Genomic DNA, 17,247 nt, shown 5'->3' with positions numbered 1-17,247 from the left:
TAGGTGGCATTACTGCTTTTCCAGTCATCCTTGCCGCTGTACTCAATGGACAGAAGGTGCTCAGACCCTCCTCCCTGTCACTTTAACTGCCCAACCCCTTCTCTTTATTTCTCTCCCCTCTCTGTCTGCACTGCCGCAGTAAAATATTAACGCACCACAGAGATTGGGGGGATGGGGGAAATATCAAGCAAGAGGATCACATGGTACATATACAGAGAGAATTTTATTGACACCGTGCCAATTATTTGAACTCTAAATGTTTGTATGTCTCTTGAACCTCTTGCACTTGAGTAGCTGTGGCTCTCAGCCAAGCATGCAGCACTTAAGACTGACCCAGAAGTCTGCAAATACCATTCAAATTGCTAATGGCAGAGTTTAATTGCTGTTAAGTGCTAATGATTAGTGCAAGACATAAATATACCCAATGCAAATAATGGGACAGCAAATAAACCAATGAAAAGCGTCATTCCTCTGACTCAGCCAATTTGTTCAATCCTAACTTTAAGGTAGCAATGTTTCATTACCCCGTGCAACCTTTTACTTCTTTGCACTGAAAGGTTTTGCACTGTGATGGTCCTTCTAGTAGATGTGTACCTTTTTAGGCATTAAGATATATGCTCCTTCTAAAACGCACAATTTTAGTGCATCTAAATTGTATCGGAGTCCGGATTTATGTGGAATCATGCATTAAAAATGTGATCATCTCTTTTTGAGTATCAGATGAATAATGATTTAAATAATTGTCTTCCTATAATTGATACTGCATTTTGCATGTGTTTTTAACAGGAAACAGGATGTATGCATTCTTGTTGTAAAGTGTATTTACATATGTTTTTCCATGCTGAAAATGAAAGGAGAGGCTCGTATGCCAGAGGATTTACGGTAAGTGTCCCTCTAGAGTGCTGAGGAGAGGAGAGGAGAGGGATGCAGTGAATGAGCGAGCGAGAGAGAGAGAGAGTGTGCAGAGATGCTGCAGACCTACTTCTGCGCTTGTGTTCTCTCATCCATTTATAGAGGCACTTAGTGCATTTCCTCTGTCTCATCTCCTGCAGCTCTTCTTTGGGGGAATGCACTCATACTTTTATCTCAAATGTAATTTATATGCATAATTTATTGGATGCTGATGTTCTGCAGGAGTACCTGGACTGGAAAGTGGGACTGTATACATAGATCAGTTGTACTGAGGCTCTGAATGTGAGTTAAAAGACATAGTCTCTTCTAGCTCCACCTCAGCGTTTGATTCTGACTGTGTCTGATTGTCATGCTGAAGAAGAGGAACCCTGAGGTGCTGATGGATCGGGAGGTTCTTCTGGATCTGGACTACAGCGGCGAGACTCATGGTCCAGACAGCTATGGAAGCTTGCAAAATGGGGGCTTCATCCCTCCCAGATATGTGAGTGTACTGATATGTGTTGTATGGGATTATGTACTGATGCATACTTTATGAGATATATTTGTTCATCAAAACGAGTTCTAGTTGCTGTGTGTAGCAACATCGTTTAACTCCTTGCAGAGGTGTTTGGCTGTGTGCTAAAATTAGCACATGACTTTGCTGATTAGGCAACCTGGTGGTTTGTTATGTTAATGCAGAAATTTAGACATATTTCTTAAGGATGCATTAATTATATTTAACTATTGGGTTTAATCCTTAAATGTTTTTACCTGTCTTCAATAAAACCCAGTATAGTTGTAATTTTTGTCAAATGGTCATTTACAACAGTTCCCAACTTCCAGTCCTTGAATTTGATTGGCCGAGCAGCAGCCCAACTGCTAGACTTCTCACTGTATCTTGTCTGTGTTTGTGCATTCTAGACAGACTTTCAATCTGTGCATTAGTGGTGGAGATTTTTCCAGTAGGTGGTAACAAGTGACAGCCTTTATTAATGAGTCATTTAAATCATTCACTCAACCTGTTCCTTCAAAAACACTCATTCATTTCATTACTTTGATTCATTCTTTTTGCATTACACCAATGGTTAACATCCCTGATGTAACTTCCAGTCACTGATGTTATTTCCAGTCCGAATACACTTTATACTGAAGGTTGATTTGAAAATTAATCAAATATTTAATGCTGCCTGAAACCACACTAACCCTGATTTTCCACTCCCACTATCGATTCTCCACACAAGTAAGTTTAAACCAAAAAAATACACTTGCTGAAAATTTAATCAACCTCTGGATAACCAAGATGTAGATGATTTTGTTTATTAATAATAATAAAACAAAAAAACAGTTGTCCTAGCTGGTTTACAGGGTGGTTCTAAGGGGCATTGACCACTTCTTCAACAACCAGTTAAAACTAACTCTGCCAGGCTGAGAGACCAGCTAAAACAAGCTACTTCCAGCTTTAAACCAGTTAAAACCAGCCAACCAGCTTAGGGTTTTTTTTCAGCAGATTTGGAGGAATGAAACATCAGAATGAGAGTTTAAAAAAACTGATAAAAATATTAATTAACAATAGTTAATTGTGAAGCAAAAATCTACGTTCGTAATAAGCAAATTCATCTTTAAAGGTGCCATAGAATGCCAAAATCACTTTTCTAAGGTGTTTGAACACAGTTGTGTGGCCGCAGTGTGTGAAAACAACCAGCCTATAATGGTGAAAATCCACTCACTCATTGTTTTATAATCCCAATAAATCATAAACAGTCTCTCCACACGAGCAGTTCCAGACTATGACGACATAATCAGGGAAAGTCCCGCCCATTTTTGATGCTCTCTGCACTGTTAGCACATACACAGCCCTGAGTGAGATGCTGCACTTCTGCCATTATGGTTTCTTGCTGTAGCTGCTGGACGTACAATGTCAGCGCCAAAGAGCCATTAAAAGTGTTGTGTGTTGGGATGCACCAACAAACATAGGAGTCTCCATAGACCACTTTGCTATACTAGCATTATACTAACATCGACTGCCTCAAAAAACAAAGGTCAGTTCAGCTGGAATTGTGCAAAGATTGCTTCTAAAAAAGGGATCAATACCAGCGCTTCGTGTGCAAACAAAAAAGTAAGCATCACATATTAGTCCATAAGTCCATAATTAGTAGTCCATAACTTGTGTTTGTCCACTTTAAATGAAAATGAGCTGCTCTGACCATTAGCAAAAAAAAAAAAAAAGTTGTGGATTTGTTTCAACAAACATGCATCTTTTTTCTTCACAAGACGTAGTTGGTATACAAGAGCCATGCAAATTACTCGTGGATTATTTTTAGGTTTTTATCAGCTGTTTGAAGTGAACTCATTCTTACGGCACCCATTCACTGCAGAGGATCCATTGGTGACTCACCAGTGGTGAGGAGGGAATATTTAGTTTCTCAAAATCTGTTTCGATGAACAAATAACTCGTCTGCATATTGGGGTGGTCTCTGAGGGTGAGTACATTTTCCAAAATTTTGTGAGAACTATTCCTGTATAAGACCTATTCATGTTGTCTTAACAGTTGAATACTGCTGCTAATGATGAGGATGATGACCCCATATATGTTCACTGTGAGCGGACTTCAAGCCCACCTGTCTACCCCTCAGGCAACTATTTCAGAGACGGCCAAACAAAAATAGGTGATGGCTTGATTAAAACGCTGTAAATAAGCCAACCGCGTTGCTGCCCAAGTAGTAATATTAAGCCTATTCGTTCTTGCCCCAGACTTTGTGCTGGTGTGGGAGGTGAAGGTACGTCGAAAGCGTCGAAGTCGGGGGCAGTCACAAGGGGAGGCTGCAGGGGAGGCAGTAGAAGCAGCACAGGAGGAGAGCAGGTCAGAGAGAAGAAAAGCTCAGCTGGCCCGATGGAGGGACAGATTCATCCAGAACCTCCAGAGTGCGGGACTGTTGATGGAAAAGGTTAAGCTATTAGGTTAATTTTCTCAGTGCAGTGCCATTTATAGTACTTACCGTATTGCTTCTAATGCCTTTCTCTTTGTTATCAGGAGGAATCATCCAGTGTAAAAAAGGCTATACACTATCTGAAGCTCCATGCTCCATGGGATGTGTTGGTGTTCTACGCTGAGGAGTTATGTCTTAGAGCACCTCTGCAGGTAAGAGACACGTTTTTGTGTTCACCTCCCCAGTGCAAATACAGAGGGCTTGAAATAACACAATCAATTGCATTGAGCCCTAAAATGATTTGTATATGTTTATTGAAAGGCACAGCCGCACCCAGACTTCAACACTTCTGCTCAAGTTCTTCAGAAGCTCTGGGTGCCGAACATCATGAAAGACTCAGTCCCCAACCGTCCTGTGGACTACTACACATGTGCCTTCCGCAAGTCCAAAATGGAAAAGTTAGGCTATTTTTTTTTTTTTTTTTTTTTTTTAAATATAGAAGTGTACAAGATGATCAACTCCTTGTAGAAACAGATGTGTAAAAATAGCTATTTACTTTGACTTTCAGGTTTCTGGGCTCTGATGACCGTGAAAACTACTTCACCAACACACAAAGACACCGCATTGTGAGTGTGCTTTAGACAGCCCTGAGAAAAGCAGAATTCGGTATCACATAGTTGCAATAGTTTAATAAATGATTACATACAGTAACATTCAAAAGATTTGGGTCAGTAAGATTTTTTTTTTAAATAAATCTCTTTTGCTCACCAAGGCTGCATGCCTTTGTTCAAAATAACATTTTTATTTTTTTATAATTTCTTATTGCATTTAATTTATTCATGTGATCACAAATCTGAATTTTCAGCAGCCGTTACTTCAGGCTTCAGTGTCACATGATCCTTCAAAAATCATTCTAATATGCTGATTTGATGCTCTAGTAACATTTCTTTGTATTATATCAGTGTTGAAAAGTTGTTGTGGCACTTTAATATTTTTGAGGAAACCTTTGATGAATAGAATGTGCAGCTTTTATTAAAAATTTTTTTTTTATATATGTAAATGTCTTTATTGTGACTTGATAAATGTAATGTATCTTTTATGTAAGAAAGTGTTGATTAATTAAAAATCTTAAAAGTTTTGAATGGTAGTGTGTGTGATGGAATAAGTGTATGATAGTTGCTTACACCTGTTCTCATTGCAGGTGTATGAAATCTTAGCAAGGACCGTGTATGGCAGGAGGAAGCGTGCAGAAGTTGGAGTCGCTCGTCTTCTGAATGAGGGGGCTTTTACGGGTGCATTCCCTCTGCATGAGGTTAGGCACAAGACACCAAACGTGTCTTATTAGAAGTACAGCAATGCACTTAAAACATGTATGTCTTATTAGAAGTACAACTTCATACACTGTCAGCTTTTCTCTTTTTTAAAGGGTCCATTTGAGCTCCCAGGTTGTGAAGTGCAGCCCGATCAGTTGAACAAGAGGCAGGTACTGTATCACTATTGGTCCAACTGGTTAAAATGGTATAAGTACCAGCCTCTGGATCACATCCGTGAATACTTTGGAGAGAAGATTGCGCTTTATTTTGCATGGTTGGGTGAGTAGGCACCATAGGTCCTATTGATATTTGCGTATGTGTCACGCATATTTTTATACATTAATATTTTTTATTTTCTTATTATTTTTATATATTTGTTATTAATAAATTAATATATTTGTTATTAAATTAAATACAATTATATGAAATATGTTTTGAAATCCATTCCCTAGGCATGGCTAGTGTCACAAACCACAAGTACTGTCAATTATAACAAATCACTGTCACTATTATAACAAATAATGACCAAATTCCCACTGTTTTCAGGATTTTATACAGCCTGGCTTTTACCTGCTGCATTGGTTGGGACATGCGTCTTTGTTTCGGGTATTTTGACAATGGGATCCAATACCCCAGCGTAGGTGTCTCCCATATTATCGATTTTGTTTCAGTTGCAGCACTGAACTTCTTTCTTCTCTACATGACTCGCACATTTAGTGTTCCTCTAAGCTATTTCGCTGCTATCAGAAATAATGTAATATCAATGGACCTTTATTTGTTACTATAGCAACTGTTGACCGCATGTACTTGAGGGACTAATAGCGATGAGTTGGAAATATTTGCTGCAGTTTACACCTCAGAATAAGCAAGCAAGATAATGAGAATCAGAGAGCAAGAGACCGTAAAGTGATACTAAATTAATAGCACTGTATGTGTGTGTATATGTGCTAGACACATTCATCTGTACACTCCCTTGATCTGTGGATCTTAACATAGAACTATTGCTTCTTGTAACCACTCTCTTACTACATTCCTACCAGATTTCTAATATTGTCTTACGTTTGATCAGCACAATTTCACCAGGACAGCATACTTCAAAAACAGAGGCTGTTTTAGTTTTTATGTTTTCATGCTTCCATTTTAGCTGTGCCATTGTTGCCTGTTTCCATTTGCCATCTACAGGAAGGAAATCTGCGAGAGTGGAGGTCTTTATCTAATGTGTCCTCTCTGTGAAACCTGTAAACCCTGGAATATATCAGACATCTGTCCCATGGCCAAGGTAATCATCTCTGGCTAAAAACCTTCGTTTGAGTTGTGTACTGTATGTGAAAGACACAATATTATAGCATTGGATGTGTTTGTGTATAGTAGTTTATGAAGATCTGAGTACAGTACGACTCCATTATACTGACTTTATTATGTAAAGTTGTTTTATGTCATAATTCTTTTAATGTAGCATGGTCAATGATTTTGTATCGGTTGTGGTTAATTGAAACTCTTCTATAGGTGGGTTATCTGTTTGATCATCCTGGCACGGTCTTCTTCAGTGTGTTCATGTCTTTGTGGGCCGTCACGTTCCTAGAATACTGGAAACGCAAGAATGCCACTCTCGCTCATCACTGGGACTGCATGGATTTCCATGAAGAGGAGGTTTGACTTGCATTTTCTTAAATGGGCGTTTGACTTTACTTTATTTTATTATTGTGTTTATGGGGTGCAGTCTAACATATTAATGCTTCGTTTAAAAAAATGCATTATTTTTTACATAGTTTATTAAATTTTTTATTGGTCTTCTGAAGTATTCTAATTTGTTGAGATAGTGAATTGGTGGGTTTTTGTTAAATGTGAGCCAAATCATCACAATTAAAAGAACCAAAGACTTAGAACTACTTCAGTCTGTGTGCACGGAGTTTATTTAATAAACGGGTTTCACAATTCGAGTTGAATTACTGAAATAAATGATCTTTTCCACGACAATCTTATTAATTGAGATGCACCTGTATACAGTTAGTAAATAAAGTCCATATATATTTTAATACTTTAATATGTTTTCATGGGATCATAAGTAATTGAACAGTTGACTCAAAAGCTTTCATGGACAGATGTGGGCTATTCTTTTGTTATTTCTACATCTGTTAAGCAGGTAAAGGTTCTGGAGTTGATTCTAAGTGTGCCATTTGCATTTGGGAGCTGTTGCTGTGAACCCACATCATTCAGATATAGGATCGATCCATACAAGTGAAACGGACAATTGTTAGGCTTCAAAAAAACAAAAAACAATAGAGAGATCGCAGGAACATTTGGAGTGGCCAAATCAACAGTGTGGTACATTCTTTCACAGAAAAAAGCATGCACTGGTGAGCTCAGCAACATAAAAAGGCATGGACTTCCACCGAGGACAACAATTCAGTTCAAGTTTATTTGTATAGCTCTTTTCACAGTACAAATTGTTGCAAAGCAGCTTTACAGAAAATTAAGTTTCTACAATATATTTTGTAGTAGCCTATCAGTGGTGACTGTCAAATTGATGTACATATGGCAAAAATGTACAGTAAAATTCAGTTAATGATGCAGATAGACAATGAACACTATTAACAGCAATAATTTTAACAGAGAGCATGTTTGAACTCTTACGTTATCAGGAAGGCTATTTCAGAGTTTGGGAGCCAAATGTGAAAAATCTCTTCCTCCTCTAGTGGACTTTACTATCTTAGGAACTATCAAAAGTTCAGAGCTTTGTGACTTTAGGGAACACAATGGATTGTAGCATGGTAGAAGACTAGTTAGGTACGCAGGAACTAAACCATTAAGTAAGTAATAACATATTGTAATTGATATGGAACTTAATAGGTAGCCAGTGCAGAGAATGTGAAATTGGTGTAATATGATCATATTTTCTTAACCTTGTAAAGGCTCTAGCCGCTGCATTTTGGACTACTTTTTGGAGTACTTGTAGCTTGTTTACTGAAGATGCAGGACAACCACCTAGAAGTGCATTACAATAGTCCAGTTTAGAGGTAATGAATGCATGAAGTGAACAAGTTTTTTTTGCAACAGAAACGGCTAACATGGTGTGACAATGTTTCTAAGATTGAAGAATGCTGTTTTTGTAACTTGGGAAATCTGATTTTCAAAAGACAAGTTGTTGTCTAATATAACACCCGGATGTTTGACTGTAGAGGAAGTAACAGTACATCCGTCTACATGCAAATTGTAATCCAAGAGATTCTTTGTACTTTTTTTTCGGTCCAGTAGGTAACTGTCTTATTCAAATCTTTTACAATTTTAACACGCTCTGTCAGCTTAGATTTGGTGGATGATCGGAGAATTCTCTCCATGGTAAAGAAAAATCCTTTCACAACATTCAGCCAAGTGAAGAACACGCTCCAGGAAGTAGGTGTGTCTCTATCAGTCTACAGTCAAAAGAAGACTTCACAAGAACAAATGCAGAGGGTTCACCAAAAGGTGCAAACAAGGCCAGATTAGACTTTGCCAAAAAAAAATATCTAGAAAGGCCAGAACACTTCTGGGAAAGCATTCTTTGCATGCCTGAAATTAAGATCAACCTGTACCAAAATGACAGAAAGGAAAAAGTATGGAGAAAGCTTGGAACAGCTCATGATCCAAAGCATACAACATCATCTGTGAAACATGGAGCAGTGTGATGGCATGAGCATCTCATTTTTTTTAATGAGCAGGAACCACCACGTCCTGAGTTTGCTGCGATGGCCCCTGCAATGGAAGAAAACCCAGTGACAGGAGTAAAGGAACCCCACTTTCCTGAAAATGCCCGGATTTCCCGCATGCTGACTGGCTCTATGGTCATTATTATAATGGTGAGAACCCCACTGGAGTTGTCAGAGGTTTAATGGAGCTACAAAATTTTAATTCGCCTGTTAGAGGGGAGATAATATGTCATAATTGCCACCCATAATTGTTCCTCTATCTCTCAACCTTTTTTTCCCAGCTGTGTGTAGTGATGATCTTCTTGGTCACAGTGATCATATACCGCAGTATAGTGAGCGTAATGATGTTTGAAACTGGGAGTTCTGTTCTGCGTACTCAGGTGGGCACCCCGTCGATCTGCATTCAATTAAAATATAAGAAACTTAACGTACTGCACCATTTCATTAATCTCCTCCTTACCTGCAGTAGCTCTTGAAGTCTGAATCCACTCCGCACACACGTTTTTTTTCCTTCCAGGCTGGGAATATTGCCAATATCTCTAGCACTTTGGTGAACCTGGCTTTGATCTTGCTGATGGGGCAGGTCTACACAGCACTAGCAGAACAGCTCACTAAATGGGGTAAGCTTTCTGCACACATCAGACCCCATAAAGCAACACATGCTCAGGGCTTTAAATCAAATCAGGCCAGTGTTGCCATTTTATGTGGCTCGGGGTAATGAACCTGCCCATCCACACTTGCTTTGAGAATCAATAAGCCATTAGGACTCTAGACCTTAGTCCTATTTTCCATGGCAGTTACAGTAAAGCTTTGAGACACATACATGCCGTCAAATAAATCTAATTTATCTTGTTTCCCCAAATAAGGCTCTTCCTGAAATATTTTTCCCTGCAGAAATGCACAGAACACAGACACAATATGAAGATGCCTTTACATTCAAAGTCTTCATCTTCCAGTTTGTCAACTTTTACTCGTCGCCCTTCTATGTAGCCTTCTTCAAGGGCAGGTAACCTTTTAAATTAGCCTACCAGACCGAAGCATTTTGTGCCATAATTTTCCAAAAATTCAAAGCTTTCAGTGCATTTCTATTGTTTTTATTGCAGATTTGTGGGCTATCCTGGTCATTATGGCACACTGTTCGGGATGCGGAACGAGGATGTGAGTGCTTTGCCTTCAGTTTTATGATTATAGACTAGCGTTCATTACTTAACAATATTTTGTAAAAAGATCACAAATCAGAGTCATGTGTTCAAAACAGCCTTGTAATAATAAATGCTAAACATCCACAATAGGTTGCACTGTATTTGTAGCTTTTTCAAAACAGAAGTATTTTTCTTATAATGTAGGCTACACTGCCTTTGAGACATTTAGTGTCAGTAATATTTCCTTTTGAAGAAAATAATACCTTAAGGCATTAAATTGTGCAAAAGTTACAGTAATTTGCAATGAATGATGTGTATTTGGACTGTCTATTCATCTTCAGCATTGACAATAACAAGAAATGTTTCTTGAGCACCAAATCAGATTATTAGAATGATTTCTGAGGGATCATGTGACACTGAAGACTGAAGTAATGGCTGCTGAAAATCCAGCTTTGCATCACAGGAATAAATTGCATTTAAAATATATGTAAATAGAAAACAGGTGTTTTAAATTCTAATATTTCTCAAAATGGTTTAACATTAGATATCTAACTAAATAAATGCAGCCTCTGTGATTATAAGATATTTATTTCAAAAAGATTAATGATTGTGCATGTGTGGTTGCAGTGTGGACCAGGAGGTTGTCTGATAGAACTGGCTGAGCAGCTCTGCATCATCATGGTGGGAAAACAACTTATCAACAACGTTCAGGAGTTTGTCATCCCGTACGTTTCTCCCTCAGAGCCTGACTAGTGATATTCATTGGAGCTGCACGTAAAAGCTTCTTATATTGTAGAGCAAACCAAACTAGAAAACGTCTTAAGTCTCAACACTGCAGAATCAAAATGATTTGATTTGGTCCTCTGAGAAAAGCAAGTCAGCAGTGTTAGGTCTGTGCTGCAGGGTTGGCACAGCACTCTTCTGTGGAGGTGTATGTGTGGGTCCGGCTTAGCCTACATTGTGGAAAACATATTGAATAATTAATAAACATTCTAATGAACATCTTAAACCGCAACACATTTCTGTGAGGGTTGGATTTATGGGTAAAGGATAGAAAATATTTTATTTATAAAACAATAGCAGTCTCTACAATCATAGATGGGCTGTGTGCTTTCATGCAGCTGTACAATAATAAAAGTGCATAAATGTGAGCAAGAATAGCTGTTTTTACTGACTTTTAGACTGTTTTGTATATTGATTTGCCTGCAGATATCACTGTAGGGTGCAATGAGCAGACAGATGACTGTATCACTGCCAGTACTGCAGCATGTCTCTCACTTAAGGCAGCAGTTCTAGCGGTTTAGCAGAATAAATGTCACAGAGGAGAAGCTTTTAGCACTCCCTTATCAATTATGCATCCCCAGAGTTAAACTCAGGCAAAACTGGATCTTCCAAATGAGCACAGTTCTATTTCAGAGCTAGAAATAGTCTCAGAAGAGCCATCATCATCATCATCATCATCATCATCATCAACAGAACACAGGGTCTATTGCTTTGGTTGTCTCACTCTCTCTTTGCCCTCTTTCTGCTTTTCAGTAAAATAAAGGCTTGGAGACAGAAACGCGCCTTATCGTCTGTGAAAAAGGCCCAGAAGGCAGAGCAGCCCAAGCGCTGGGAGCAAGACTATGAGTTGATTCCATGTGAGGGGCTTTTTGATGAGTATCTGGAGATTGGTAAGATTATAATAATGATCCTTTTTTAATGTGATTTTTGTTTTGTTTTTTTTGTTCCATGTTTGTTAAAAAATGTGTAGCTACTGACGCTGGAACATCATGGACCTCATTTCTTGAGGGGCACCAGTGGCAGTCCTGGCTCACTTGATGTACTAGACAAGACAAGACATGACAAATAAAAAACATTTCTAACAGCCCAGGTCGTTATATAAAAATAAGTAGACGACTAGTCAAAAGTTTGGGGTTAGTTAGAAACCAAAACTTTTCAACAGTAGTATTTACAATAGTGAATTTCTCGTCATAGTCATTTCTGCTAATGTATCATATTTTTACCTACCGTATAATGCAACTTCTTATAAACTTTAAATATGTGTTACATTTCTGTACAGGCGCTCTTGCTATGCTTGTAATAAACTTACACTAATTGATCTCCATTGCTGCCAGTCCTGCAGTTTGGCTTCATCACCATATTTGTGGCGGCCTTTCCTCTGGCTCCTCTCTTTGCCCTGCTGAATAACTGGGTGGAAGTGAGGCTGGACGCTTATAAGTTTGTGTGTGAATACCGGAGACCCGTGGCGGAGCGAGCCCAGCACATCGGTGTGTGGTTCATCATACTGGAGGCACTGTCCCACGTGTCTGTCATAGTCAATGTGAGCACCTACAAAAAAAAATAATATTTTTTGATACTTCAGATATCAAATCAGCAAAATCTAGGTTACGTTTTGCAGTAAAAAATACTCCAATGTCAATAGTGATGTATGAAGCACAGCTTACACAGATGGCTTGCTGAATTTCACAGAGTAACAGTTAATGTAACCGCACATTTAGTATGATATTGGTCATTTTTGTTTTGTGACATACATAAATGACTTGTCTTGTGACGTTACACCAATCCAACATTATTTTTAACATCTTTCCCTCAGGCTTTCCTCATTGCATTTACCTCCGATTTTTTGCCTCGCCTGTTGTACCAGTACAAGTTTAACAATGACCTGCATGGTTATGTCAACTTCACGCTGGCTTACTCTCCACCCAGTTATAACTACTCCAGTCATACTGTGTGCAGGTAACATTGTTAATGCTGGAAAATCTGAATATATCAGTTTTGCAATGTAAAACTGCAAAAAATATGTTTTTCCTCTTATTTCACGATAAAAAAAAAAAAAACTTTATTGTATTTTGTATTATTGTATTATCTTGTTTCTCAGGAGTGTCCTGGCTGTTGTATAGTTTTGCAGTAGAGGGGAAAATTGTTAATCAAAGCAGTGAACTGTAAAATAGTAGCTGTCAGCACTGTTCGATTTTCTTCTCTTGTGGTCTTTTTTTTTCTTATTGTCAGATATAAAGCATTTCGGGATGAAGATGGAAAATACACGCTGGTGTATTGGGAGCTTCTGGCTGTAAGACTGGGCTTTATCATTGCCTTTGAGGTAATCATTGATCTTTTTCCTGCAAACCACATCACAGTCATATTCTGTCTTGAATTTGAGCTTCCCAGTGTACACTGTGACCAATTAAAATTCAACATGAAATCAAAATGAACCCCATTTGGTCTAAGCTGATAATGTCAGATTTTCATTAAAGTTCCAGCGTTTTAGTTATTTTTTAATTAAATAAACAGATATTACATTCTACAAACACATTTGACAGTAAAGAGCATCTCACACACACACAAGGGAAAAAAACAATACATGAACTAATTGACAATGTATATAATTATATAAAAATAGATCTTTTTAAATGGTAAATAAAAATAAAAAATCCATTTGTAAATTAACGAATAAAAAGCATTAATAAGTGAAGTGGAGAAAAGTGCTTTAAGCCATATAAATATCACCATCATTTTCTGAATATCATGCTCTACCCAGAAATGTCTTCAATTACGATAGTAAAAATGCTTTGATGGCAATTTAGGTTTTCTGTATAATGACCTAGCTGTTTTCGGTGTCTTTATTATTATCTAATAATTATTTCTATTCTGTGGTCATCTTTAATAAAGTGTGTGTACTCATCCTCAGCATGTGGTGTTCTTCGTCCTGCGTGTCATCGACTGGATGGTTCCCGACATCCCTGAGTCCTTGGAGCTGAAGATCAAGCGGGAGCGTTACCTGGCTAAACAGGCTTTGGCTGATAACCAGGAGGCCCTGCTGGTGAGTAGCTTTAGGTGATGTTAGTGCACATAGTGATGTCCACAACCTTCAGTGCCCACTCACTGTGAGCCATGCTTCTCATTACCTCTCACACTAGAGAGCTCAGAGACTGAGGCTGCGATTTAAAAATTGGCCTTGTTGCCTGCTTGCACACAATAGTACCTCAGAAAATGAATTTCAGACAGACTTCTCAGGCAGCAGAACAGTTTGTTGATTTACAGCTAGTGGTCGACCGATATTTCACCAGGGCCGATATATCGGCCGATAATTGTCATTTTTCAAATATTGGCATCGCCAATAAGCTTTTCTGCTTGGCTGTTGTGTTCTTTTATTTTTTAAATCTAATAAAATCTAATAAAAAAAAAAAAATGAAATGAATGTGTGACATAGTTCTAGCACTCTAGTAAAAGTGGAGCAAAAACCTTGGAATTACCGGTACTTTTTTTTTTTTTTTTTTTTTACTGCCCTGGTTTATGTACTTCACATATTCTGTAGAGTAGAGGATGGAAAAAGATCAAAACATTTTTCAACCCACTTTCCTGGAAAATATGTGTTAGGGTTATGTTCTGCTTCTGCTTCTGCTTCTTTAAGGTCAGAGTTTATATTTGGCTATGCGGACTCGATTCTGAACTGTGAAGTAATAGAATATTCAAGGTTATGGGGAACCAAATGTAAAAGTTTAAGGGTCTGCCACTGAAAAAACATAATTCTGAATATTGCCAGGATTTCAATGTTTGTGCATGGCCGTGTTCTAGGGTATTATGTTTTTTATTTTGTCCTTTTTTGTACTTAAAATTGTACTCATTTTCAATAGTTTAGAAACAGACCTGCTTCTAAATATAGATTTTAAAAGTATTTAAAAAGTATAATTAAAATGTTTTTATAATTAAACATGCTTGTCATCATTTACTCTCATCATTCTACAACTAATAGAAATAGTTTCTTTGTTCTGTTGAGGACAAAAAAAAAAAAAAGAACTATTCTGAAGAATGCTGTTAACCAAACAGTTGCTGGTACCCAATGACTTTCATAGTATGGGGAAAAAAAATGCAAGTGAGTGACTACCATCAAGCATCTGGTTACTAACATTCTTCATAATACTTTCGTCTGTGGTCAGCAGAAGAAAGAAACTCATACATGTTTGGAAAAACTTAAGGGTAAATTTAGGGTGAACCATCATTTTAATACAATTTTGTGAGTAATTGAGTATGCCTCTAAACAATGTACTTCTTTCTTTTTTCTTTTTATTTCTCTGCTTTTCTCCCTGTAGCAAGCGAAGCGCCTCGCTACATGAGACTGACCTGCAGAGCAGGGGCTTCTCCAGAAGGGGGCACAGTCGCTAAGAAAACAATTTACACCCTTTAGAAATGATCCAATAGGGACTTGTTTAAAAAAAATGCACTTGGACTTGAAACTTGGCTTGGTTTTGTGCTGGTTGATTGAGTGTGTGTGAGCATGCATTTCAAAATGTAGAGGTCTATGCCAAAATTGTACACTACCACCTCTACTTTACTTTAACAAACGGCTGTTTACATACTGTATGACTTCCTCTGGCTCCAACTATACTAAGACATGTGATCACCTACACATCTCACTCTCTCTGCCCTTCTGATAAATGATATATTCCTGTTCGGATTTACTGGGAGGACAGGGAGGTTTGCTTTTCTACATTAATACTAAAGTATATATTTGTACTACTGACAAAAGGAAAATTGTGAAAGACATCAAGAAGCCCATTCTACATTGTGTTAGTGTGAAGTGCTTCTCTGAATAATACCTTAATATATTTGCATTTGTCATGTCTATCTCCAGGCTGTTTAAGGAATTATGTTTAAAAATAAAGCTAGTTTCAATAACCGTTCAAAAACCATTGAAGTGTTTACATGCTGGAGGACAGGATTTAAAAGGACAGTTTAGCCAAAAGTTTAAAAAAACTCATGTCATTGCAGATAAATGTCTTCCTTTGCTCTTTGGAACACAAAATGAGATGTGTTAACTGATGTTACCACTGGTCTCTTTTGAATAATGAAAGTGGAGGATGATCAAGGACTGTCAAGCCTCAAATAAGCACTGTTAAAAAGGATAATAAGTGGTACATAATACCCGTATATTATATTTCATATCTTCTGATTTTGATAGGACTGTATTATGTCTATCTGTCCGTCCATCCATCCATCCGTCCATCCGTCCGTCCATCCATCCATCCATTCATTTATTTATTCTGTGTAAATGTAATTTCTGATCAAATAAATAATAATTGCAACCTTAAAAAAAAAAAAAAAACAGTTTGCGGTGCTTGTTTGTAGGGTTGCACAATTTGGAAGAGAGAGAAATAAAGAGGCAATTATCAGTACGACCATGTCTTGAGCCTGAGTCCTTCTAATTACACATTTAGAAAGATGGTTGGTACATGTTGCATTCCTAAATGCACATCATAAGCAAGCTAAATGCAGCGCTTGTAAAAGAGTTTGAGTAGATCAGCATTTCCTGCAAAACAAGCCACTAAAATCACTAGAAAATGAGCTGCTCAGTGCCGTGCTGCACTCTGAAATGCATAGTGCATATATTTATTTAGCAGTTTATTTAATTGTGCAGCTCTACTCCTTAAGCCATATAGGTTATGTAATAAACATAGTGAAATGTAAATCATGAGTCACTGAAAATTTTGTGGTCACCGTTTTGTGGTCGCCATTCACTTTTATTGTATGGAAAACAGTAGCTTGAACATTCTTCCAAACATCTCCATTATTATCCCATAGAAGAAAAAAAAATGGTTGGGTCTGGAACACAGAATGTAATTGATCACAGAATGTGATTTTTGAATAATTAAAAACTAAACTTTTTAATTCCTAGTTACGCTTGTCCTGTCGAACAATTGCATATTGTCCAAAAATGGTAAGCTTGAACAAGACCAAAAATGATGTGCTTGAACAAGTTAGAAAGGTGAACAAGACATCACTAATGCTAAGCCACTGAAGCTCTGTGTTCCAGAGCTGAGAGCCAATGCCAGCTGGCAAAGGCTTCAGATCCTTAATCTTTGGTTAACACGTCCATGTAGGCAACTTCTGCCCCACTTTTCAGCTCTACTTTCTGCAGAAAATCTCTGGTTCTCACATTCCATTTAATTTGATCAAACCATCAAGCTTTGTGCGAGCAACCTTATGAAACCCTTCACCAACCAAAAATGCGCCCGACTTCCACCAGTTCTTCAGTGGAATGGATCAAGCAACTCTGATTTATTAAAGTCAGAAGCAGACAGGTGTTCTGATAATGATTTGTCCCTAACCCCACCCACTCAAAAACCGAAAAAGAATCTCCATTGCCTCAGGCTCTTTGACTTTTTTTCTCTCTCTCTCCTTCTTCTCTACTTCATTTTTTTGATTGTTATGATTGCTGTGCGTTCCTATGCTGTTCAGCCTGCAGGAAGGGTTGGTTGGTACATGTCAAGCTACTAAAGTATGCAAC

At 37.9% G+C, this 17,247-nt stretch overlaps 1 protein-coding gene across 1 annotated transcript; it reads left to right on the top strand.

The window, feature by feature from the left end:
- Window positions 1–974: 974 nt before the first annotated feature.
- ano11 (anoctamin 11) lies at window positions 975–16,232 on the top strand. Its single transcript, XM_052593403.1, has 23 exons — window positions 975–1,393; window positions 3,440–3,557; window positions 3,643–3,836; window positions 3,923–4,030; window positions 4,140–4,276; window positions 4,387–4,444; window positions 5,020–5,130; window positions 5,245–5,410; window positions 5,678–5,768; window positions 6,314–6,410; window positions 6,638–6,781; window positions 8,830–8,967; window positions 9,099–9,197; window positions 9,335–9,437; window positions 9,712–9,823; window positions 9,921–9,975; window positions 10,587–10,684; window positions 11,496–11,632; window positions 12,077–12,282; window positions 12,556–12,698; window positions 12,972–13,062; window positions 13,651–13,782; window positions 15,053–16,232. The coding sequence occupies exons 1-23, from the start codon at window positions 1,262–1,264 to the stop codon at window positions 15,074–15,076; spliced, it is 2,694 nt and encodes an 897-aa protein (XP_052449363.1). The 5' UTR covers window positions 975–1,261; the 3' UTR covers window positions 15,077–16,232.
- Window positions 16,233–17,247: the final 1,015 nt, after the last annotated feature.

Source organism: Carassius gibelio, chromosome B23 (genome assembly GCF_023724105.1).
Source record: "Carassius gibelio isolate Cgi1373 ecotype wild population from Czech Republic chromosome B23, carGib1.2-hapl.c, whole genome shotgun sequence".
Taxonomy (NCBI): domain Eukaryota; kingdom Metazoa; phylum Chordata; class Actinopteri; order Cypriniformes; family Cyprinidae; genus Carassius; species Carassius gibelio.
The sequence above is the reverse complement of the archived record's forward strand: the minus strand, read 5'-3'. Positions and strand labels throughout refer to the sequence as shown.